At 41.1% G+C, this 25,843-nt stretch overlaps 1 protein-coding gene and 1 long non-coding RNA gene across 2 annotated transcripts in view; both read right to left on the bottom strand.

Annotated features, from left to right (window-relative positions):
• The window catches only part of las1l (LAS1 like ribosome biogenesis factor), an 82,944-nt gene that overhangs the window by 1,099 nt on the left and 56,002 nt on the right, over positions 1-25,843 (bottom strand). Inside the window, exon 12 of the mRNA XM_043704838.1 lies at positions 21,630-21,780. Within this exon, the coding sequence (XP_043560773.1) occupies positions 21,630-21,780 (151 nt within the window). The remainder of the gene's footprint in view (positions 1-21,629; positions 21,781-25,843) is intronic.
• On the bottom strand, positions 1,394-1,733 carry LOC122557292. The gene is made up of 2 exons (XR_006313789.1): positions 1,562-1,733; positions 1,394-1,444 (listed from the first exon to the last, which is right to left on the bottom strand). It is a non-coding gene; the product is annotated as an uncharacterized LOC122557292 (long non-coding RNA).

Here is a 25,843-nt window from a genome sequence, read left to right as displayed (position 1 = left end):
GTTGAATATTCACCCAGTGGTCCTCAGATGCTACCTGACCTGCTGTGCTTTTCCAGCACCACTCTAATCTACACTCTGATCTCCAGCATCTGCAGTCCTCACTTTCACCCAGTGGTTTGACAGCTTTTCCTAAGTAACAATTTTGTTAATTTCATCAGAATCCATTGAACTCTGAATGAAAATGGGAGACTTCTGGAGGATTTCAGATGTAGAGGAATTGCCCTGTGGAATCTTCAATTTGCTTGGAGTCTGAAGATGGGATTCTCACAAGCAGCTCCCATCGACAATGTAATAAAAACCAAGTCTATCAGAAAATCCAAGCCAGGGTTTCCACTTACAGTCCAATGAGTTCTCCTGGAAAATGCATGTGTGCAACCTCAGCAATACTTCTCTGCTCTTGTATTCTATCCCATTTGAAATGAATGCTAACATTACATTTGCCTTTCTAATTGCCAACTGAACCGGTATGGTAACTTTTGAACTAGGAATCCCAAGTTACTTTTAAAAAATCCAAAAGAACCGTGGGTGCTGGAATCAGAAACAGAAATTGCTGAAAACCTCAGTAGGTCTGACAGCATCTGTGGGTGAGAAAGCAGAATTAATGCTTCGTGATAGTGAAGACAGCATTTGGTATGCTTTCCTTTATTGGTCAGAATATTGAGTATAGGAATTGGGAGGTCATGTTTTGGCTGTACAGGACGTTGATTAGGCCATTTTTGGAATATTGTGTGCAATTCTGCTTTCCTTCCTATCGGAAGGATGTTGTGAAACTTGAAAGAGTTCAGAAAAGATTTACAAGAATGTTTCTAGGGTTAGAGAATTTGATCTATAGGGAAAGGCTGAATAGACTGGGGCTGTTTTCCTTGGAGTATCAGAGGCTGAGAGGGGGGAACTTATAAAGGTTTATAAAATCATGAGGGGCATGGATAGATAAATGGATCTCTTCCCTGGGATAGGGGAGTCCAGAACTAGAGGGCATAGGTTTAGGATGAGTGGGGAAGATATATAAAGGGACCTAAAGGGGCAACCTTTTCACAGAGGGTGGTGTGTGCATGGAATGAGCTGCCAAAGGAAGTGGTGGAGGCTGGTACAATTACAACATTTAAAAGGCATCTGGATCAGCATATGAATAAGAAGGGTTTAGAGTGATATAGGCCAAGTGCTGGCAAACTGGACTAGATTAGGTAAGGGTATCTGGTCAGCCTGGATAATTTGGACCAAAAGGTCTGTTTCCATGCTGTACACCTCTATGATTCTGTGACCCTTCTTCACAATCTGGACCTGAAACGTTAACTCTTCTTTCTCTCCAAATGCTGCCAGACCTGCTGAGATTTTGGACCAATTTGTTTTTGCTCTTAAGTCCCTTTGTGCTTCAGATTTCAAAAGCTTTTTCCCCATTTGGAAAATTGGCTATGCTTCTTTCTTCCTACCAAAAGTGCACAACCTCATTTTGGACCAATTTGTTTTTGCTCTTAAGTCCCTTTGTGCTTCAGATTTCAAAAGCTTTTTCCCCATTTGGAAAATTGGCTATGCTTCTTTCTTCCTACCAAAAGTGCACAACCTCATTTTCCCCACATTGTATTCCACCTGCCACTTCTTTGCCCACTCACCTAGTCTGTCCAATTCTTTCTACAGCCTCCTCACTTTCTGAACATCACCTGCTCCTCCACCTATCTTTGTGTCATCTGTAAACTAAGCCACATGGCCTTCAGTTCCTTCATCTACATTTAAAAAATCACACAACACCAGATAATAGTCCAACAGGTTTAATTGGAAGCACTAGCTTTCAGAGCGCCGCTCAACCACCTGATGAAGGAGCAGCACTCCAAAAGCTAGTGCTTTCAATTCAACCTGTTGGACTATAACCTGGTATTGTTGTGATTTTTAACTTTGTACACCCCAGTCCAACACCAGCATCTCCAAATTATGTTCATCTAGATTGTTTGTTTATGTACATGTGAATAATTATGATCCCAACATCAAACTCTGTGGACCGCTGGCTGCCATCCTGAAAAAGACCCTTTTTGACCCCACTCTGCCTTATGCCAATCAGCCAATCCTGTCCATGCCAGTATCGTGCCCCTAACACCATGGGCTCTCATTTTATTTGCAATCACTTTGGGTGGCACCTTTTCAAAGACTTTCTAGAAATCCAAAAAGATCACAGTCACTGGCTCTCCATCTAACTTGCTCATTACCTCCTCGAAGAATTTGAACAGATTTGTCAGGCATGACATCCCCTTGACGAAGCCATGCTGACTCAGCTGGTACTCTGCAATCTCATTTTTAATAATGGACTCTAAAATCTTACCAATGACCAAGGTCAGACTAACCAACCTACAATTCCTTGCTTTCTGCCTCCCTCATTTCTTAAACAGAGATGTTACATTATACATCTTCCAGTTCCCTGGGACTGTTCCTGACTGCAGAGAGTCCTGAAAGATCACCAATACTTCCACTATCTCCTTCAGAACTATGGGGTGTAATCCATCTGGACCAGGTGATTTATCCACCTTCTGAACTTTCAGATTTCCCAGCATCTTCTCCTTAATGCTGGCTATCACACTCAGCTCTGTGCTAACTCTTGAAGTTCTGGTTTGCTACTGGTGTCTTCCACTGTGATAGCCTGGAACATGGTTGTTTCCCCAGCACACTGTGGGAAAAGTTTCTGCCTCTATGCAATACGACATTGTCAAATAAAGAAAGCCTGCATGAGGATAACTGGGATCTTGGCTTCATGTCACACTATAGGTGACCCCACCACACTATACACACACACTCACTCTCAGACTCTTTCACAGACATATACTCCCTCACACTCTCACATGTATACCCCCCTCTCTCTCACACGCGCACACAAACACAGCTCTCCCCACATTCTCTCTCCCCCCGCCCCCCCCAAACTCTATTGAGTGAATTTGTACTTGCAGATTTGTATTTACAAATATTACATTTTGTTCAAAAAACACACAATCTGTAGACAGTCAATGTGGCATTTTATAAATTCTTACTTAGGAAATAAAACCAGTCAACTCCAAGCTGTGTTACAAACAGACTTGAACCATGGCCTCAAACCTAAAATGCATTGTCTGTCCGGAGTTATCACCTTTATTCTGATGAAATTATCTTGAGACAGTGACTTGAAATAAATTCTGGGATTTACATATTAGTCAATCAAAACCTGCACCTCCATTCTAACTTATTAAAAACTTAATAGGCATCTAGATTTGTTCAATACATTTACACAAGTTGTGTGACCCTTTGATCTTTTAAATTATAAATTCTGTGTCTGATGTATTCTCTCACTCAAGCTGCCTGAGGAAGGAGCGGAGGCTCTGAAAGCTTGCGGTTTCAAATAAACCCATTAGACTATAACCCAGCATCATGTGATTTTTGACTCTGCACAAGTCCCATGAGTACATATTGGACAATGTATTTCTAATGGAACAATGGAAGTATACATCTACAACGTCAACACCCGAGTGCAAAAGGGTGTTAGTTCAAAAGCTCTCTGTATTTGTGGAAAAAAAACAAAATAAAACTGTTCACGTATAGAAGGCCACATTCTATACCTGTTCTCTATTTTTCTGAAAATATACCCAAGTTGTCAAGATCTCTATAGATTACTAGTCGGACAAGCAATCCAGCTAATCACAGGAGTATCCATCACAGCACAATAAGAACACTTCAAAATCCTGTTCCAGGTTCAAGCATGTAATTCAAGTTGATAGTGCAGAATTTCCTTAATACTGCCCTGAACTGTCAGAAGTATCAACTTTTAGTGGAAAAACATTGAATTGAGATCACATCTGCTTCCTGAAACAGATGTTTCAGAGTTCACAGTATTACTCAAAAAAGTGAGGAATTTTGTTTTGATGTTCAAGCCAACATTTGTACCCAATCAACACCTTCAAAGTAACTATTTAACTGGTCATTCATCCATGCAATCTGTTTACTGACTCTGCTCAAATAAGATGTAATCAGCATATGCCGACTTGCTTTCAGAGGCATCCTGAGAATACAAAAGCACCAGAGGGTTTGGAGTTAGAAGGAGTGGCTGGATAGGCTGGGACTTTTTCTCACTGGAGCGCAAAAGTTTGAGAGGTGACCTTGTAGAGGTTTATAAATCATGAGGGGCATAGGTAAGGTGAATAGCAAACCTCTTTCCCCTGGAATAGGGAAGTCCAAAACTGGGAGGCTTACTTTTAAAGATGTAAATGGGACCTTAGGGGCAACTTTTTCTCTCTCCGGATGGTTCATATGTGGAATGAACTGCCAGAGGAAATGGTAGATACAAGTATAGTTACAACATTTAAAATACAGTTGGATAGGTACATGAACAGGAAATCTTTAGAGGGATATAGGCCAAACACAGGAAAGGTGGGACTAGTTTACTTTGGGGAAACTTGGTCAGCGTAGACGAATTGGACTGAAGGGTCTGTTTCCATGCTGTATGACTGAATCCATTGCACGTTACATCCCAGTCAAGTTCATTTTTAGTTATTTATCCCAACTCAAGTCATGAACTAGTTGAGCCTTTGCTCTCCTTTAGATGTTCTCTAATACTACAACCAAACTCTCAGAATAACGGAAACTACCTCTGATGTGGAGATACTGGTGTTGGACTGGGGTGGACCAAGTTACAACACCAAGTTATAGTCCATCAGGTTTATTTTAAATCACAAGCTTTCATAGTGATGCTCCTTTGTCAGGTTCACCTGACAATTTCAAATAAACCTGTTGGACTGTAACCTGGTGTCATGTGACTCCTGGCCAAAATGACCTAATCCTCCTGGCAAACATTCCAAACTTACTGTGGATTTCTGAATATCTAGCTGTTTCCTTGCTGGTTTTTCTGTTAGATTTCTAACTGCCCAGCAATTTTCCTCCCTTCAGTTCTCAATCCACAATCTCAGCTTGGAGAAACTGAGATCCTGGTCCCCACAAAATCGCTATAGAAGCCACCAAAACATTAACTAATTTCTGTGTTGTCTGATCTCAGACCAGTTTGTTGCTTCTGATAATTCACTCTCACCAATCTGTACTATCTTTCTGAATATTTTGCTGTAGGTGGAACATGACCAACAGTGGAGGGAAACAAATGGTGAAGTTTGCTGGCAAATCACCTTCCATCTCTAACTTGCCAAGACAGCATTCTCTTTTTCCTTGACTTCTCCACAATACGATCATAAACTGCAAATTGCTCACCTCCTTCTTTGTAGTCATCCCCTTCCTGAACCTTTGCCACATTCTACCAAATTATTTGGAAAATAATTGAGAAATGGAGCTTCCTTTTGCATCTACAAAGGCATATCCCACATTTTTAAGTTCCTTCACTATCACTGGGTCAAAATCTTGGAACTCCCTCACATACAACATTGTGGGTGGCATCAGCACCAAATGGATTGCAACAGTTCAAGAAGGCTTGCTCATCAACACCTTCTCAAAGGCACATTCAGATGGGAAATAAATAGTATCCTATCCAGGAAAGCCCACAGCACCAAAATGAATGAAACCCAACACACCTCATAAATCCAACTAGTCAAAACTTCTGTCACTGTTGCCTGACCCCCACCATGATCTGCCTTTATTTAACTCCACCCATATAATGCTCTGACCTTGGCCGCCATGGGTCATGGTCTCCAAACCCTCCACCTTTAGAGCCATGCCCCAGTGCCCGTGCCATGATCTTACAAGGAATATATCTGCTGAAGCACTTTTGGTTTTCCCAGGCAGCAGTCAGCCTGTGAATAAGGTTGGCTGTCAGGGAGAAAATGCAATTTAACTAAGTGGCAGCAATATACTGCCATTACAGTGGCAAAATTTACACATGCCTGATATTAATCATTCCTATTCCCAGGAAAAATATTACTCCATGTAAGGATTATTTGGTATGCTGCGCTTACACCCTGCTCAATGTCAAACTTCACTGTCTCAACGATGGTAAAGCTAGCATTCCACCTGGTCCTGTTAAGTTATCAACCCATTAAAATATTAGCTGTTTACTTAAGGTCACAGCGAAACAACATGGCAATTGTATCAGAGGTTTTATAGTATGGAAAAAGATACTTTGACCCATTTTGCCTGTAACATATCCATCTATTCCAGTATATGGCCCATAGTCTTGTGTGCTATGCAATTCAACTGCTCACCCAAATATTCTTAAAATGTCTTCATGGCGACCACCTTTACCACCTGTTTAAGCAGTGATTTCCAGACTGCCACCATCCTCAGAGTCAAAAAACTTTTCCTCAAATTCCCTAACCACCTGGTCCTTACCTTAAAACTGTGCCTTGAACCCTCCCAAGAGAAAATGTTTCTATCTTTTTATTCTAGACAGCTAAGCCAGTATCCAATGTCCATCCTAATTGCCTAGACAGCATTTAAGAGTCAATCACATTTGAGACCATGTAGGCCATACCTTGATAAGGAAGGCAGTTTCCTTCCATAAAGAACATCACCAAACAAGATGGGCTTTCCAACAAACAACAAGTTTCATGGTCATCATTAGGCCCTAAATTCCATATTTTTTTCACTGAATTTTATTCAAATTCCACCATCTGCCATGGTCGGAATTGAATCAGAGTCCCAGATCTGGGTCAATAGTCTAACAATAATATCACTAGGTGACTCCCTCACTTATCTATGCCCCTCATAACTTTTACCACCACACTGGAATCCCTTTTTGTCTGCTCTAAGGAAAACAACCCCAGCTTATCTAGTCTCCCTTCATAGCGGAATCATTTGCAGCTCAGGCAACATCCTAATTAATCTCCTCTGCGTCCTCTAGAATACAACCATACCCCTCCTATAGTGTAGTGACCAGGACTGCATACAGTATAGACTTATACAGTATAAAACGGATCCTTTAACCAATCATGTTTGTAGCACCAGTATTACACTACTACCTATAGGAGACCAACTTCATATTCAAGACTATAGGCCCAGCAAAGGTAAAACACTTCAAATACTCAGGCAAGGACTTTTTAAAGATTGTAAGGTTTTCCACCACAACTACATTTCCAAGCAGTGCATTCCAGACCTTACCACCCTGTGGGTGAAAAACCTTCTCTTCAAATCCCCTCTAAATCCCTACCTTCCACTTTAAAATTATGTCCCCTTGTTGTTGACCCTTCAACTAAGGAAACAGCTGCTTCCTATTCACTCTTTCCACTGTCCTGAATCTCATATACCTTCACCAAGTCCCCCCTCAACCTTCTCTGCTCCAAAGAAAATGTCCTGAGCTCATCCAGCCTCTCTTCATAGCTAAAATGCTCCAACCCAGGCAAAGTTTTGGTGAATTTCCTTTACAACCCCTCCAGTGCAATCATACATTCTTATAATGTAGTGACCAGAACTGCATACTGTACTTGAACTGTGGCTTAACCAAGGTTCTGTACATCTCCAACATGACCTCCCTGCTCTTTAACCTATGTCACAAATGATAAGGTAAGCATCCAAATGCCTTCTTAACTACCTTATTATCTATCCTGCCACCTTCTAGAATAAGCATCCAAAGATCCTTCAGTTCCTCTCAACTGCCCAGTGTCTTACCATTCACTGAATAAGCCACTGCCTTGTGCCCTCTTCCAAAGTGCATCATCTTACATTTACCAGGGTGAAATTCCATTTGCCACTGATCTGTCCACATGACCAATCCACTTTTATTCTCACCGTCAACTATCCAACCAAACTTTGTGTCATCTGCAAACAAACCAATAAGGGACACAGAATGGATCCCTATGGCACACTACAACAGACTGGATTCCAGTCACACAGCCTTCTACTACCTCTGTCTCCTACCAATAAGCCAGTTTTCGATCCACCTTACCCAGTTACCCTGTCCCATGCAGCATTTACCTTCTTTATCTACTTCCCATGTGGGACCTTGTCAAAGGCCTTGCAGAAATCCAAGTAAACTACCTCAATTGTCTCACTCTCATACAAACATATGGTTACCTCCTCAAATGATTCCACCAGATTTGTTAGGCATAACCTCTCTCTGACAAAGTTACGCCAACTAGCCCTGATTACACTTGCACCTCTAAATGAAGATTAATTTTGCCTCTTCACTATTTTCTCCAGTAGTTTCCTTACCACTGCCAGGCTTAATGGTCTATAATTTCCTGGTCTAGGCCTACCTCTTCTTGTGAAGTGGAGCCACATTGGCAGTCCTTCCTGTGGCCAAGATGATTTTAAAAACTGGGTCAGAGCCTGGGATAAGCTCACCTGAACCTGCGGTTTGTCTACTTTTAAATCTGCCAAAACCTCTAATACTTCCTCCTTTTTTATATCATTCTACTCAAGAACTTCACAGTCTATACTCTCCAATTCTGTATTTGCGTCCTCCTTCTCCTAAATAAAGTCAGAGGTGAAGAATTTATTCAGCGCTCTAGCAACATCCTCCAGCCTCATGCACAGAATGCCCGCATGGTCCCTAATTCACCTTTCTCTGTCCCTGGTTATTCTCTTCTCCCTGATACATTGTTGAGTATCTTGAAATTCTCCCTAATTTTGTCCATCAGTGTCTTTTCTTGCCCCTCCTAATTGCCTCCTGCACTTCCAATAATATCTTGACAGTTTTGCTCCCTTTGTACTTGTTAAACATCTTTCTTTTCCTTTTTATCCAGACCCGAATATTCCTAGACATCCATGGTTCTCTGGGTTGTTGCTTCTACATTTCACCCTCAAGGGAACACGTAACAAGTAACACAAATGGAAAACGTGGTTGTCTCTTGACTGCCCTCAGGGTTATCAGGGATGGACAATAAATGCTGCCGAGCCAGCAATGCCCTAATCTGATTAATAAATAAGAAAAAGCTTCAACATAACCCCCTTACTCTTGAATTTCATGCCTCTAACCATTTTGTCTACTTATCTTGCTGCCTCCAAGGATCTATTGACATACACATCAAGGTCCCTCTGATCCTCTGAATCTCAAAGGGTTCTACCATTCTGTGTATATCCCCTTGCCTGGTCAGTCCTTCCAAAATGTTTTTAGAATTAGGTTCTTTGTCACCTGTACTGAAGTACATGGATACTGGAGTACAGTGAAAAGTGTACTAAGTTGCCATTTCTGGTGCCACCTTAGCTACAAAATCTTAACATACAAAGTAGAAAAATAAAGAAATGAGGTAGAAGTTCAATACTACAGCTCTTCTTACTATGAAACTGAAAAATAAAGAAATAGAGTTACAAGTTCAGCATTACAGGCCTTCTTTAACCATGAGATTTGCAGAAACTCTACTCAGGGCTTTCCCCATGAGGTTTCGCATGCCCCATGCTGGGCTCAATCTCTTCCCCCATGCCATCGTCAATCCGCCAACCTAGAGTCCTACCCAAGCTCACCAGCTGCCTTACCACAAACAGCTACCCAGGCTGGCCAGCCGCCTCGCTGATGATCGTCTGGACCTCATCGATGCCACAACATTGCTGAGTACTAGAGTTCTGCCTGGCTCACCAGCTGCTACAACGGTCCAAACCACAAATCTCTCTCCAGTAGGTAAATAAACAAAAAACAAAAAAAAAACAAAAATGAGAAGAAGAAAACTGGACAGAGTGGACGTGGCTGGGCTCAGATGCTAACTACTCCACCACCGCCATCAAAACGCATCACCTCATACAGTTGAGGAGTAAATGGTATTTGCCCCTTATTAGCCCGTTTGACCAGTCTGCAAGCATTCCTCCACACTATTTACTACACCACCAATTTTCATGTCATCTCCCACATTTATACTCAGATTAATAATGTATATAAACAGCAAGGGACCCAGCACTGAACCCTATAGTGTGCCATTGGATACAAGCTTCCATTCAAACAAATCCCTTTGACTATCATTCTCTGCTTCCTGCCACTAAGCCAACTTTGGATCTAATTTTTAAAATTGCCCTGGATTCCATGGACTCCTAGTTTCTTAATTAGTCTGCCATGGGAGACCTATGCGAGGCCTTATTGAAGTCCATGTATACCATGTCAACTGTACTACCCTCATCTACATACAGTCTCCTCTTTGAAAACTTCAATCAAAATGCTCATAGAAAACATTAATCTTTATCATAAATAATTGTGACCCCAGCGCTAGTCATAAGGCACTTCTCAAGTTGCCTGAAAATGCCTCCATTATGTCATCTGTCTTTTATTAGCTAGCCAAGCCTCTATCCAGGCTAACATAATACTCTCAACACTGTGGCTCTTATTTAGTAACCATATGGATAGTACCTTATCAAACACCTTTTGAAAATCCAAATACAGTGCATCTACTAGTTCTCCATCTACCCTACTCAAAAGAATAAAAATTACCAGGTAGGTCTTCACCTTTATAAAGTCACACAGACTCTACTTGATATATTAGGCATTTCTAAATGCTCTACCATTATATCCTTTATAACAGTATAACATTTTCCCAATGATAAATGGTAAGCTAACAAGTCAACAATTATTGGTTATTGTTTCCTACCTTTTTTACATAAGGTGTTACACTGGCAATTTTCCAATCCTCTGGGACTTTTCTAGATCTAAAGATTCTTTGTCACATTACTACCAATACATTCATTATCTTGGTAGCTACTTCCTTTAAAATCCTAGAATGCAAACCATCAGATCCAGAAGACCTTCAAGCTTTAGCCTAATTAACTTCCCAGTAACTTTTTTTTCTTAGTGATTGTTATTGTGTTTATTTGAACCTCCCTTTAGATCCTTAATTATTTAGAGTTTTTGGAATGCCATCTTTGTCCTCTACTGAGAAGACTGATGTAAAATATTTACTAACCTCCTCTATCATTTCTTGGTTCCCCATTATTACCGGCCCAGCCTCTAAGGGGCCTATGTTCTCTTTGGGCTCTCGTTTCTTTTTGTACATTTAAAAGAAACTAACTGTTCATTTTTGTATTAATTGCTATTTAGTTCTCAAAACATAAGTGAAAACAGAAATTGGTGGAAAAACTCTGCAGGTCTGGCAACATCTGTGGAGAGAAAACAGAGTTAATGTCTCAGGTCCAGTGGCCCTTCTTCAGAAACATTAACTCTGCTTTCTCTCCACATATACTGTCAGACCTGCTGAGTTTTTCCAGCAATTTCCATTTTTGTTTCTGATTTCCAGCATCTGCGGTTCTTTGGTTGAAGGTTATTTTCTCTCTATTTATTTTTGGTTACTTTTTGGCTTTTAAAACTTGCCCAATCCTCTTGTTTACCATCCACATTTTTTTTCTTTTTTAATTTGATTTTCCCAATCTACAAGGTTAAAGTTAGCATGATTAATGGACTGCCATTTTACATACCCTCATTATCTCCTGAATTATTGTCAGGAGTCCTATTAGTAGGTCTGTGCACTAATTCCACCAGCGCTTTCTTTTTTTTTCTTTTTTAACCTCCTGCTATACTGGGGATTCTAAATCATCTGATCCAAGATCATGTCTTGCGTTCATATTTAATCTATCTCATACTAACAAAGCTACACCACCACCCTTCCCTTCCTGCCTGCCCTTTAAAAAAATTCACATACTCTTGAATATTTAGTTCCTAGCTTTAATCTCCATGTCTATCTGTAATAAATATAAGATCAAGAATTATAGAATCCTTCAGTGCAGATAGAGGCTGTTGAAGCTATCAAGTCTGCACTGATGCACTGAAGAGCATCCCATTCCTATCTCCCTTGCCCTGTAACCCCATATTTATCACAGCAAAACTCATCTAGCCTACACAACCACGAATTGCTATTACACGGCAATTTAGCACAGTCAATCTACCTAACCTGCACGGAGAGTCATAGTCACAGTTATAATCAAACAATGCCAAAACAGACCCTTTGGTTCAACCTGTCCATGCCAAACATAATCCCACATACCTGCTCCTGGCCCATATCTCAACAAACCTTTCCTATCCATGTACTTATCTAAATGTCTTTTGAACATTGTAATTGCACCATCTACCATTTCCTAAGGAAGTTCACTCCACATGGAAACCACTCTACATAAAAAAAATTATCCCTTAAGTCTTTTTAAAGTCTTTCTCCACTCATCTCAAAAAGGTGCTCCTCAGTCTTAAAATCCCCCACTCTAGGGAAAGACAACTACATTAACTCTATTTATACACCTCACTATTTTATAAGCTTCCAGAAGGAGGCCTCTGACCCTCCTACACTCTAATGAAAAAGTCCAAGCCTTTCTTTATAACTCAAACCTTTCATACTCGACAACATCTTGGTTAATCTCTTCTGAACCTTCTCCAGCTTAATAATATTCTTCCTCTAACTGGGTGACCAGAATTGGACACAGTATTCCAAAAGAGGCATCACCAATGTCCTGTATCACCTCAACACCTTTGGACTATGGGAGGAAACCCACACGGACACAGGGAGACCGTGCAAATTCTACACAGACAGTCTCCAAGGCTTAATTGAACCCATGTTCCTGTCACTGTGAGGCACCAGTGCTAACCACTGAGCTACCATGCCAGCTATCTATAAGATCTAAAAGTGGAGGCAGTGGCCTATTAGCAACGACATTGGATTAGTAATCCAGACCACAGGCTAATATTCTGAGGCAAGCATTCAAATCCCACCATGGTAGATACGGAGTTTTGATTTCGTAGAATTCTTCAGCATGGAGAAAGGCCGTTTAACATAAAGTGGTCCATGCCGGCCAAAATGTCCAGCCACGCTAACTGCATTACCCGGCACTTGGCCCATATTCTTCTAATCCCTTCCTATCCATGTATTTGTCCAAACACCTTTTAAATGTTGTTAATGCACCTGCTTCAATTACTCCGCTGGCAGCTTATTCCATATGCGTACCACCCTGCGTAAAAAAATGTTGCACCCAGCTTCCCTTTTATTCTTTCCCCTCTAACCTTAAACCGATGCCCTCTATGCCTCGATTATCCAGTTGTGAGGAAAAGACAGAGTGCATTCACTCTATCCATGCCTCCCATGATCTTAATGGCCTCTATAAGATACCCTCTCGATCTCCTATGTTCTAAAGAAAAAAGTCCCAGCTTGTCCAACCTCTCCCTATAACTCAGACCATGGAGTCCAGGCAACATGCTTGTAAATTGCCTCTGCACTCTTTCCAGTTTAATAACATCTTTCCCCTAATAAGGTGATCAAAGCTGAACACAATATTCCAAGTGCAGCCTCACCAACGTCCTTTTCACTAGAATTGAATTGTATTAAATAGAAAAAAAAATCTAGAATTAAATGCTAAAGGTTACCATGATGATTGTTGTAAAATCCCACCTAGTTCACTAATGTCCTTTAGTGAAGGAAATCTGCTGTCCTTACCTCGCCTGATTCACATGCAACGCAAATCCACAGCAATGTGGTTGACTCTAAAATGGCCCAATCCAGCCACTCAGTTCAAGGAACAACTAAGGTTAGGCAATAATAGCCAGCAGCACCGCATCCCATGAAAGTATAAAAACAATCCAACATCTATGAGGGGCTGTACTGTTACACTGCACTTCTGAATACTACACTGTGATGATGCTGCTCCTTTAACAAGGTTATGTTTTCCTTGTTTTTTTTTCAGGAAATCATAAAAAGTCAGGTTGTGAGAAGTCTGGGCTTGGATGGGCTTTAGAGCCACTTTGATTACAACTAACAGATACTGCTTCAGGCAAAAGGCTTTTAAGTTTAAAAAACACTTGTACAATAAAAGGGGAGTGGTTAGTTCTCCCAGCTCAGCTTTTTTCTGGTTTGATTTGGTTTTTGGCAGTCTGGCTGCTACATGAAAACACTCAGACAGTTGTGAAGCTGAACCCAAAGAAGCAGGTCCAGACAGTCATCTATCTCTGACTTTTCCTGTAAGACAGTGTTTGATTTTATCTTTTGGACTAAGGGATGTTTATAGGGATTGTTGCAAGTACTTGGGATGACCTGTTGGGTTTTTGGATAGATTACGTTATTCAGTATTCTGTTCTCTTTTGTTTGTGTTTCATTTGGTAATCTCTGAAATAAATTCAGTTTTGTTTAAAAAAACAGTGGTTTGACCAACTGTGTCCTTCCTGGAATTTCCACGTTACACCTGCTTAAAACGACTGGGCTACTTTCTTGAAATGCTTTTTTTTTGGGGGGAGGGGAGGAGATCTGGTCTGGTTCATAACATACCCCAACTTCTTACCAGGCAAAACACAGGTTCAGAAGAAATTCTGGTTTGACATAATTGAGAAAATGAAGCATGATACTGAGCAAGATGTAACGGCAGCATTCTAAACAACCTTGTCAGAATCCCATCTAGTCAGTTCACTAAAAATAACTCCAGTCTCTCACCTCTCACATACAGAATGGTTAGAACAAGTGTTTTTTCTCATACCATCAAACAGTATTCATGGCATTTCTGTTCTGTTTCTTACTTTGCTAGAAGCATGCTCCTCAATGTGAGCTTAAGCAGAGCACACTGTTAGATTATGCAATCAATGGAATGGCAGCAACATGGCTGAGCTCCAGATTATCCAAGGGAAAGGAAACATGTTAACTTTGCACCTTTCACATCCTCAGGATATCCTAAAGTACTTTACGTTTTTGTAAAGGATCAGCAACTGCATGAATAAACTGTAGTTGTGTTTTTTTTAAATTGCATGCAGATACTTATAATATTTATCAAAGGACCCACATTTAATGATTTACCCCATGACTTTGTGTGTAGGGATGGCTTAATTCCATCTTTAACAAGGAAGACTGAAACATTTAACTCAGCCACTATTTTAACGTGCGAGCGGAGAGAGAGTACTGAAGAAGCGCTGTACCAGAGTGAAAGGTCCCCATGGAATGCTGACAAGGGAGGGGAGGGGAATGTGTGCCTGCTAAAGGTATCCTGCTAGAGCTGGCAGAAAGAGTGTCTTATGATCCTTTGCACTCTTGGACACCATGGTACACTCTTCGTCAGCTCCCAAAACTTCCCCACATCCCTTTCCATGCAATTGCACAAGGTGAAACACTTGACCATTTACTTCCTCTCTCCTCACTATCCAAGACCTTCCTTTTGCTACAATATATTCAATCTAGTCTAGTTTATTTGTTACTCAAATGTAGTCTCCTGTAGATTGGATGATGAAATGCAGAGTGGGTGACTGCTTTGCCAAACACCTATGTTCGGTCCATAAAAAAAGACTGAGCTTCCAGTTGCTTGCCACCTCAACACACTCCTGTGTTTCCACAGTATTTCTGTCTCAGGCCTACTGTGATGCACCAGCGAGGATCAACACAAGCTGGAGGAATAAAATCTTATCTTCCACCTACGCACCTTGCAGCCTTCAGAACTCAACAGTTTAACAATTTCAGAAAACGATCACCCTCCTTCATGTTTGTTACGCTCCCCACACCCCTAGATCCCTGTATGGGGTTGTTTCCTGCTTAGCCAGCCCATTTTCAACAAGTCACGCTTCTCGTTAGCGCCTTAACTAGCATGCATCTCTTTCTCACTTTATCATAGAACCACAGAAATCCTACACAATGCAGAAAGAGACTATTCCGACCATCAAGTCTGCACTGACACTCCAAAGAGCATCCCACTCAGACCCAACCTACCACCTAATTCCTGTAACCCGACATGGGGCTTTTACCATGGCTAACCCACCGAACCTGCACATCCCTCGACACTACTGGGCTTTTCTTTTCCTAGCAAGACCAATCCACCTAACTTGCACATCTTTATCATCAACTATTTGTTTGCCTAACCCTTTTTTCGTCTCTCTCTGGGTTTAGGCTCCATGTACTTCATCGACTCCCACCTTCCCCCCCACTTACCCAGCCATCAGCCTAAATACCAGCCCTTTTCAGTTTTTATGAAGGACCGTTGGACTCAAAACATTAATTCTGTGTTTCACTCAACAGACACTACCATACCTGCTGTGTTTCTCCAACATTCTGTTTTTGTTTCAGATTTCCAACATCTGTGTGTTTATTTAATTGAGTTTAACTATTTTAGAACGTTAAGATCTTCTTCCTTAATCATCCTCACAACCCCAAGTCCTATTCTGTATGGGCTGTTCCTGGCACAGCCAACCTATTTTCAATTATTCATACTTTCCATTAGCACCATAGAACATTTATGTCTCTCCTGGCTTATTATCATCATCAATCTCTTTCTGTTTCTCCTTTCACCACCAACCACCCCCTCTCTTTTGGTAACATCTCCACATGTGCAACTCATTCCTTTCCCATCCATTCACCCCACTAGTCCCTCTCCTAGCCTCATCACCAGCATATATACTTCCATTTCCCAGTTGCTTTCAGTTCTGACAAAGGGTCACCAGACTCTAAACATTAACTTTTTTTCTTTCCAAAGGTGCTGCCAGACCTGCTGTATTCCTCCAGCCCTTTCTGTTTTTGTTATAAAAGATCATAATGCTTGTTACAAGAGAATGGAGTTATTTTAGTTTTTGGCCAATTAATAACTATCACCATTATTACAGTCATTTTCCACATTCTTCCTGCGATCTTGCTATAAAAACTGATTCCCACATTTGCCTATGTAACAATGGTGAATACACTTCAAAAAATAATTTACAGGTTGTGGCATCCCAAATTTAAGAGAATTCATGAAACTCTAGTTATTCTTTTTTTCATCCTCAACTTTACAGTCCCATCCCCTTTAATTTAGTATCAGTGTATTTCACTGTCACCACGCACAAAGATGTGTACGTGCGAAGCTTCATTCAAATAATATTAGCGGGACGCATTACGTTAGCACTTTTCTTAAACACAAAACATACAGGATGTTTCAATGTAAATTATACCTCACTACTCCATGTAAGTGACTCACCTCCAGGGTACTGTGCATTAAGATTCTGATTAGATTTGCTCATATAAAGCCTGCACCACGTTATAGCTAACACAGTTGAAGAAAATCCCTTAAATTCAGTTTTACAGACAGCCATGCAATCATTCTTGCACTGAATATGGAGTGCAACAAATTTTTTTGTTAATCAATTTATTTCCTCCAAGAACTCCACTGGTTCGCGATAATCCTTCTCTATGAAACAAAAAAAATCCAGAGATTCTGGATGTAAGTTTACTCGCTGAGCTGGAAGGTTCAATTCCAGATGTTTCATCACCCTACTAGGTAACATCTTCAGTGGGCCTCAGGAGAAGCACTGCTGGTAATGTCATCACCAATCCAAAGAAACCTGAACATATAAATTCAGTGCTTCGCCTGAGGCTCACTGAAGAAGTTACCTAGTAGGGTGACGAAACGTTTGGAAATGCACCTTCCAGCTCAGCAAGCAAACCTACATCCAGAACCTCAACCTGAGCTACAAATCTTCTCAAAACTCGTTAAAATCCAGAGATCTGAAACAAGCAAAGACAAAGGACTGGGGAAACTAGGCATATCTGGAAGCATCTGTGGAGTTAAAAATCTAATGACCCTTCTTCAATGTGAATTATTCATTTCAATTAAATTGCACTTAATTCCCAAACACATACTAAGGGATCATGCTCACTTTAGCTACTCTATCTTTTGTATCTTTGTAGAACCTATTATATTTCTTGCTAGTTTAATCTCATTCAAATTCATTTATCATCTTGTTGATTTCTAATTTTTTTTCCATTCATCTGTCTTATCACTAATTCTATGCAATATTTTTTGCCTTTTCTTTCAAACTGATACCTTTTTTAAACTCAGCCACAGATATTTCAAACTCTACAAAAGGACTAGTCAATAAAATATATATTTGTTAAAAGCAATGGAATATCTCCTTAAGTGTCTACCATCTTCCCTTTTACCAGTTTCCCAGGTCACTGTAGTCAACTCTGCCATTATTTGAGTTTAAGATACCAGTTTCGGATCCAAGTTCCTTAATTTTATAATATCATTACTCTTGCTTCGAGGATGTTCTCTTATGAAATCATTAATTAGTCTGATCTCATTAAAAATGGGGACAAAGAAAAACAAGTTTTAATAAACTATTCAGAACATATTAATTATCTTCAAGGCTACGTCTGCCAATTAGATTAAGATTTGTCCAATAAGATTAAAACTGTCCACGTTTTGTGCAGCATTCACCTTACAAGACCACATTCAGAGACAAGATGGCGACAGAATAGGCTCCGAGGCTGGAGCTTGTCCACTTGGTCAGTTTATTTTCTTCTTTTTCCAAAATTCTTTTTTTTTTCCTCTCTACTTATCTTAACTCCTTGGCCAGCTTCAGTGGTGGACAATAGAGCTAGCACAGACTCGATGGACATCCAGCTTCAAGGGACAGGTGAAGCCCAGTGTAGACTCCCGGTCTCGAAGTAAAGCCCAGAGTGGACTCTCAGCTTTAGAAGGGCTATGGTACTGAACTTTTACCTTTATTGCTTCATTTTTCTTATCTACATCCAAGACGTTGCATCTAGGTATCTTTCTATCTAAGATGCCATTGGAAATAACAACTTTGTACACTTTTCACTGTACTCCTGTAGCCCTGTACTTGAGTACATGTGACAATAAACCAAATTCTAATTATTTCTTCAGTGCTATATTGTACTCAGCGGGCCTATAAACAATTCTTAGCAGTGCTTTCTTTCCTTAATTGATTCTATCCTCAAACTTCTGAGCCAAGATTATTTCACATTACAATATCGATATCATCCTTCCTGAACAGTGTAACTTTAATAACTCATTTGAAAATTCTGTTCCCAGCCTTTGCAACCATATATCTGTTTTATATCTGTATCTATTATATCTATTTTGATTTATCTCATCAATCCATCTAGTTGATTATTAGTTATAAATGCCAAGTGAAATCAAATAAAGAACCTCTAATTCTGCATTTGACCTGTACCCTTTTTGCTGATACACTCAATGTTTGTGTGTTCTGCATTTACTATTACACTCCTGTTATCATCCAGTTATAATGCCTTGTTCCTTTCATTAACTTTCTAAATGTTCCATAACGTGAACTCTTTCCCACACAACTCAGTCTAAAGTCCTCCCAGGTTACAGAATCATTATATTGTTTGTCATCTGGAAAGAGGACATTCAACCTATTGAATCTATGACAAATCTCATGGAACAATCCAGTCATTTCCACTGCTGTATTCAATCAGCTTGGTCAACAAGTAAATTGTAACAGTTGTTCAACTTGAATCGACTACATACACGATCACCAGATTAATGGGTCAAAATCCTGGCATTCCCTTGCCAATGGGATTGTGGCTCTACCTACAGCATATAGACTGAAGCTCACTGCCACTTTCTCAAGGGCAACTAGGGACAGCAATGTTGGCTCAGCCCATGTCCCAGAAGGTCAAAACCCAAATTTTACAAACTTCATGTTTGTAACACTTTTCTAAACATTCTAAAATTAATAAATTTGTTGCATTATTTAAGCCGAAGCCTACAGTCTAACAGCATTTAGCCTTGAAAAGTCTAAGACATGGGAACAAGGAGAAAGTGAGGACTGCAGATGCTGGAGACCAGAGTTGAAAAATGTGGTGCTGGAAAAAAACAGCAGGCCAGGCAGCATCCGAGGAGCAGGAGAATCGACGTTTCGGGCATAAGCCCTTCTTCAGGAATGAGGCTGGTGTGCCAAGCAAGCTGAGATAAAAGGTGCGGGGGAGAGAATTTGGGGGAGGGTGCTGGGAATACGATAGGTGGAAGGAGGTGAGAGTGAGGGTGATAGGCCGGAGAGGTCGGGAAGATGATTGCAGGTCAAAAAGGCGGTGCTGAATCCAGGGGTTGGGACTGAGATAAGGTGGGAGGAGGGGCTAGGAAAAAGCATTTGTTCAGTGTAATAATTCTTCTGAGGATGATGAACAGCAAAGGTCCTTTGCAGGTCTGGGAGTGTTGTCCTGAGCTGGGGCAGGGCTAATTGCAGGGAGTGTAGGTAGCGGCGCATGGCTGCGAGCGTGGAGCGGAGGATCCGGAGGGAGGACTGTTGCTAGAGGCTTCGGATTTGTTGCAGGCACTGGTTGTCCTGGTTGGGTCCAAATTGTGTTGGTCTGAATGTAGTTCGGAGTCCATGCGGGGTCAGTCGGTTCCGTAGGCAGGTGCTGAGGAAAAAGATGTGGCTGTGGTAGCGAGTCTGTTTCAGGACGTGGCTGAAGAGGTTCAGGGCAGAGGAGATGCCCTGGGGGGTGCAGTGAGAGAGGGACTCACTGAGATCCTTGTAGAGGGAGGAGGAGAGCTTCTTCAAGGTAGGCATCCTTGCAAGAGGATTCGCAGTAGGTTAAGATCAACTAGGAGAAAGTGAGGACTGCAGATGCAGGAGACCAGAGTTGAAAAATGTGGTGCTGGAAAAACACAGCAGGCCAGGCAGCATGCGAGGAGCAGGAGAATCAACGTTTCGGGCATAAGCCCTTCTTCAGGAATGAGGCTGATGTGCCAGGCAGGCTGAGATAAAAGGTAGGGGGACATGGGAACAAGATTGGAATGATCCAGCATGATATGCTAAATTTATGGGCTATAAAAGGTACACTCAATCACAGGAAGCAAGAAGTCACTGACTGGGTAATGTTTCTCATTGAGCATAATGAAGACATTGGAGTTAAAAACACAAGACCGTAACAAGAATGCTGCAAGTACCAAAGTGCAGGAAATGCATAGTCAATTTTAGATTAGATTACTTCCAGTGTGGAAACAGGCCCTTCGGCCCAACAAGTCCACACCGACCCGCCGAAGCGCAACCCACCCAGACCAATTCCCCTACATTTACCCCTTCACCTAACACTACGGGCAATTTAGCATGGCCAATTCACCTAAACTGCACATTTTTGGACTGTGGGAGGAAACTGGAGCATCCAGAGGAAACCCACGTAGACACGGGGAGAATGTGCAAACTCCACACAGACAGTCACCTGAGGCGGGAATTGTACCCTCTCTGGCGCTGTGAGGCAGCAGTGCTAACCACTGTGCCACCATGCCGTACAATATAATATAATATTCCCAAATACATTAACCCATTTCTTGGAGTATCATTTTAACAGCATCTATAGCCCAAACAGCACCCACCAACATGCCAAGAAACATGGAAACTGACCAACTTGCTTACACTAACCTGACAATTATTTATTTTTAGATATACTACTGATGTACAAATTGAACATAAAGTGTGGGGAGACAATTTTGTGCTGATGTTGAAACAATGTCACAAATTGCAAGATATTGTCATTCCTCTGTACCCATGAGGGTTCCATTCCAGAGAACCCCTGCAAATGATGAAATTTGTAAGTACAGAACTTGGTAAAAATAGGTTAAAATGATTAAAAATATTGTCGATACATAACTTTTGCCCACAGATGTTGATTTTTGTTACTTTTATTTTTAGTTTTTTAGCAAACTCACATTTCATGATTTTACAGAAAGAGAATTTGTTGCAAGGTTTAGAGATGTTATAATGATAATGAGATGATCTTATTATCTGACTGAGGGACTTATTATCCTAAACTAGTTTTCAAATCAACCTGTTCAGAGAGGTTATTACACACCCCTGAAGCAGGTAAAAATTAAACCTGGGCCTCCTCTTCCAGAGGCCCCCAAATTAGTGGTTTCAGTTATTCGACCCATCAGTACAACGGACCACCATGTTCAAACAAAATACTGCACATTTACAAGCTGGTATGTTTTCAATCTGCCCACTATTATTATGCCATATTTCATGTCACAGACTTTCATGTTGCTAATAATAATAATAATTAAATATGACCTTTTACCTGAAGGCAGTATTAAAATCATCTAGATTTTCCTCTGTTTTTGACTGCTGCAATACAGGCATCAAGGTGTAACTGTCCACTAAGAGGCAACTTGGGTCTTCTTTTTGACCCGGTATTTTACCCAGAGGGTAATCCTTCCATGCAATTTGATCTACAAAGAAAAACATAGCTTTACTGTAATAATTCACTCTTCAATTGCACAAATATTTCACATAGAACTGGAAAAAAATACCAATGACAGAAAACTTCACATTAAAGCTTAAAATTAAAGATCCTTCCTCTGGGGAGATGTTCATTTTGTCTTCGAATGCACCAGTTCTTACTTAACCATTATACCACACTGTTAGATAAGCTTAGGGAATGCTACAAAGGAGTTAATCTTCATTTAATGCATGGTCTTTGATTGGGCGTGATCTTCATACTATAAAGGACCATACAGGTGCTTGCTCATTAGAGAAACAGAACTGATGGCGAGTTTAACTTGAGAATCAGCACCCCTCAAATATGGTGGGAGACTGAGAAGGCAGAAACCTCATGGTAACCTCAGCTGTTTCGTAACAATGCATTGTAAACCAGCCGTCCAGCTTATTGAGCTAACCAACTCCTAACCTCCTCATCACCATATATCAAAAGATGTATAATTTCTAGTAAGTCACTACACAGAGGGGATTGTGACTGATTCATATCCATCCTGCAGTTCTCCCTTTCTCTCTTCAAGCTCTAAAGTGCAAAAAGCAATAATGACCTATTAAAAGGTAAGGATCTCATCCATGTGGGGATCTAGCACAACGTTTTTTTAAACTAAATTATTCCCTACTTTCCACAGGATCAGGTCATTATGGTATCTCTACTTCTAAATGACAGCATCAAACACACTCAACTTGCAATGAGAATTGGTTTTCTCTGTGTGATATCACAAATTGCTTTCCGGACACATGCAATAAAACGTGTGAAGTCAAAATTTATCTTTACATTGCATACTCTCCATCGGGTTCTGTGGCACTACCACTCTGCTGAATGTGATAAATTTCAAACAGATATACCTCATCAAAACTGGCAGACAACATCAAGGATGCCCATCAGCAGCAGCACTATATTCAACTGCAATGTTCAACTTTAAGGACCTGGACATCTCTAATTTTCCATTAACATCAAGCTGGACATAAACAGTGTTTCAGTAAAGAATGCAGGAGGGATTCCAGGACCAGCACCAAACACACTTAAATATTAGGATCGACCTGATGAAGGTAGAACAAAGAACTAGTTGCAAACCAAACAATGCGATAAATAAAGCGAAGCAATCTAATGGATCAGATCTAAGCTCTGCAATCCCACCATAGCCAACCACAAATCTCAGACTATTAAACAACTGACAGGAAGAGGTGGCTCTACAAATACCCCCATGCTTAAAAATGGGGAAACCCAGGACAACAGTGCACAAAAAACAAGGCTGATGCATTTGCAACTACGTTCAGCCAAAAGCACTGAGTGGATGAGCCATCGTGGTCTCCGCGTGAGGTCCCCAGCATCATAGATACCAATCTTCCGTCACTTCAAATCGCACCATATGACATCAAGAAACAGCTGAAGGCTCTGAACCCTAACATTCCAGTAAAAGCACTGGAGACTTGTGTTCCAGAACTAGACATGCCCCTAGCCAAGCTATTCCAGTACAGCTGCAACACTGCCATCTACCCAGCAAGGTGTAAAACTGCCCAGGTATCGCATCCACAAAAGGGCAAATTCAACTTAGTCGATTACTAGCCAGTCAGTCTGAACAGAGAACAAAGAACACTACAACACAGGAAATCAGGAAGGCAAAAAGGGTATAGGAGATAGTCTTAGGAAATAAGGGTCAGGATAATTCAAAGAGATTCTACAAGTATATTCCTGTCAGGGTGAAAGGAAAGGCTGGCAGGTGTAGGGAATGCTGGATGACTACAGAAATTGAGGATTGGGTTAAGAAAAAGAAGGAAGCATATGTAAGGTACAAACAGGATAGATCAAGTGAATCCTTAGAAGAGTATAAAGGCAGTAGGAGTATACTTAAGAAGGAAATTAGGAGGGCAAAAATGGGACATGAGATAGCTTTGGCAAATAGAATTAAGGAGAATCCAGAGGGTTTTTATAAACACATTAAGGACAAAAGGGTAACTAGGGAGAGAATAAGGGTCCTCAAAGATCAGCAAGGCAGCCTTTGTGTGGAGCCATATGAGATGGGGGAGATTTGTTATAAGTATATTGCATCAGTGTTTTCTTTGGAGAAGAACATGGAAGATATAGAATGTGGGGCAATACACAGTGGCATCTTGAAAAATGTCCATATTACAGAGGAGGAAGTGCTGGATGTCTTGAAATGCATAAAGGTGAATAAATCTCCAGGACCTGATCAGGTGTACCCTAGAACTCTGTGGGAAGCTAGGGAAGTGATTACTGAGCCTCTTACTGAGATATTTGTATCATCAATAGTCACAGGTGAGGTGCCGGAAGACTGGAGGTTGGCTAACGCGATGCCACTATTTAAGAAAAGTGGTAGAGAAAAGCCAGGGAACTATTAGTCCAGTGAGCCTGACATTGGTGGTGGGCAAGTTGTTAGAGGGAATCCCGAGGGACAGGATTTACGTGTATTTGGAAAGGCAAGGACTGATTACGGATAGTCAACAAGGCTTTGTGCATGGGAAATCATGTCTCACAAACTTGATTGAGTTTTTTGAAGAATTAACAAAGAGGATTGACGAGGGCAGAGAGGGTAGATGTGATCTATATGGACTTCAGATGGGCATTTGACAAGGTTCCCCACGTTAGACTGGTTAGCAAGGTTAGATGTCATAGAAGACAGGGAGAACTAGCCATTTGGATACAGAACTGGCTCAAAAAGGTAGAAGACAGTGCGTGGTGGTGGTGGTGGTGGAGGGTTGTTTTTCAGACTGGAGGCCTGTGACCAGTGGAGTGCCACAGGACCCAGTGCTGGGTCCTCTACTTTTTGTCATTTATATAAATGACTTGGATGTGGACATAGGAGGTATGGTGAATAAGTCTGCAGATGACACCAAAATTGGAGATGTAGTGAACAGCGAAGAAGGTCACCTCAGATTACAATAGGATCTTGATCAGATGGGCCAATGGACTGAGGAGGGGCAGATAGAGGTTAATTTAGATATGAGGTGCTGCATTATGGAAAAGCAAATCTTAGCAGGACTTATACACTTAATGGCAAGGTCCTGGGGAGTGTTGCTGAACAAAGAGACCTTGCAGCTTCATTGCTCCTTGAAAGTAGAGTTTCAGGTACATAGGATAGTGAAGGTGGCATTTGGTATGCTTTCCTTTATTGGTCAGAGTATTGAGTACAGGAGTTGGGAGGTCATGTTGCAGTTGTACAGGACATTGATAAGGCTACTTTTGGAATATTGCATGCAATTCTGGTCTCCTTCCTATTGGAAGGATGTTGTGAAACTTGAAAGGGTTCAGAGAAGATTTCTAAGGATATTGCCAGAGTTGGATGATTGGAGCTATAGGAAGAGGTTGAATAGACTGGGGCTGTTTTCCCTGGAGCGTCAGAGGTTGAGGGGGGACCTTATAGAGGTTTATAAAATCATGAGGGGCATGGATAGAATAAGTCGACAGTCTCTTCCCTGGGATGGGAGAGTACAGAACTAGGTGAAGAGTGAGAGGGGGAAAAGATTTAAAAGAGACTTACTTAAGGGGCAAGTAAGGGGCACCTTACTTAAGAGGGTGGTGCGTGTATGGAATGAGCTGCCAAAGGAAGTGGTGAAGGCTGGTACAATTACAATATTGAAAAGGCATCTGGATGGGTATAAGAAGAGGAAGGGTTTGGAGGGATATGGGCCAGGTGTTGGCAAGTAGGACTAGACGAGGTTGGGATATCTGGTCGGCATAGACGAGTTGAACCGAATGATCAGTTTCCGTGCTGTTTTCTATGACTCCATGTACATGCAGAGAAAAAGAGCAACCAAGGAGAGAATAGAGGTTTTTTAATACTAACAAGGAGCCACAGGAGAGGGGAGGGGTATTAAATTAGTATTTGGCATCTGACAGATAGGATTTACATTCATTTGAGGCAAGGACTGTTTAGGAAGAATCAGCTTTGCTTTGTGTGTGAAATATCATGTCTCATGAACTTGAATGAGATTATTTGCATCGTCAGAGAAAGGGCAAGAGAGAGAATGCGTGTGAGAGAGAGAGAGTGTACGCGA

This window comes from Chiloscyllium plagiosum, chromosome 15, assembly GCF_004010195.1.
Source record: "Chiloscyllium plagiosum isolate BGI_BamShark_2017 chromosome 15, ASM401019v2, whole genome shotgun sequence".
Lineage (NCBI taxonomy): Eukaryota > Metazoa > Chordata > Chondrichthyes > Orectolobiformes > Hemiscylliidae > Chiloscyllium > Chiloscyllium plagiosum.
The sequence above is the reverse complement of the archived record's forward strand: the minus strand, read 5'-3'. Positions and strand labels throughout refer to the sequence as shown.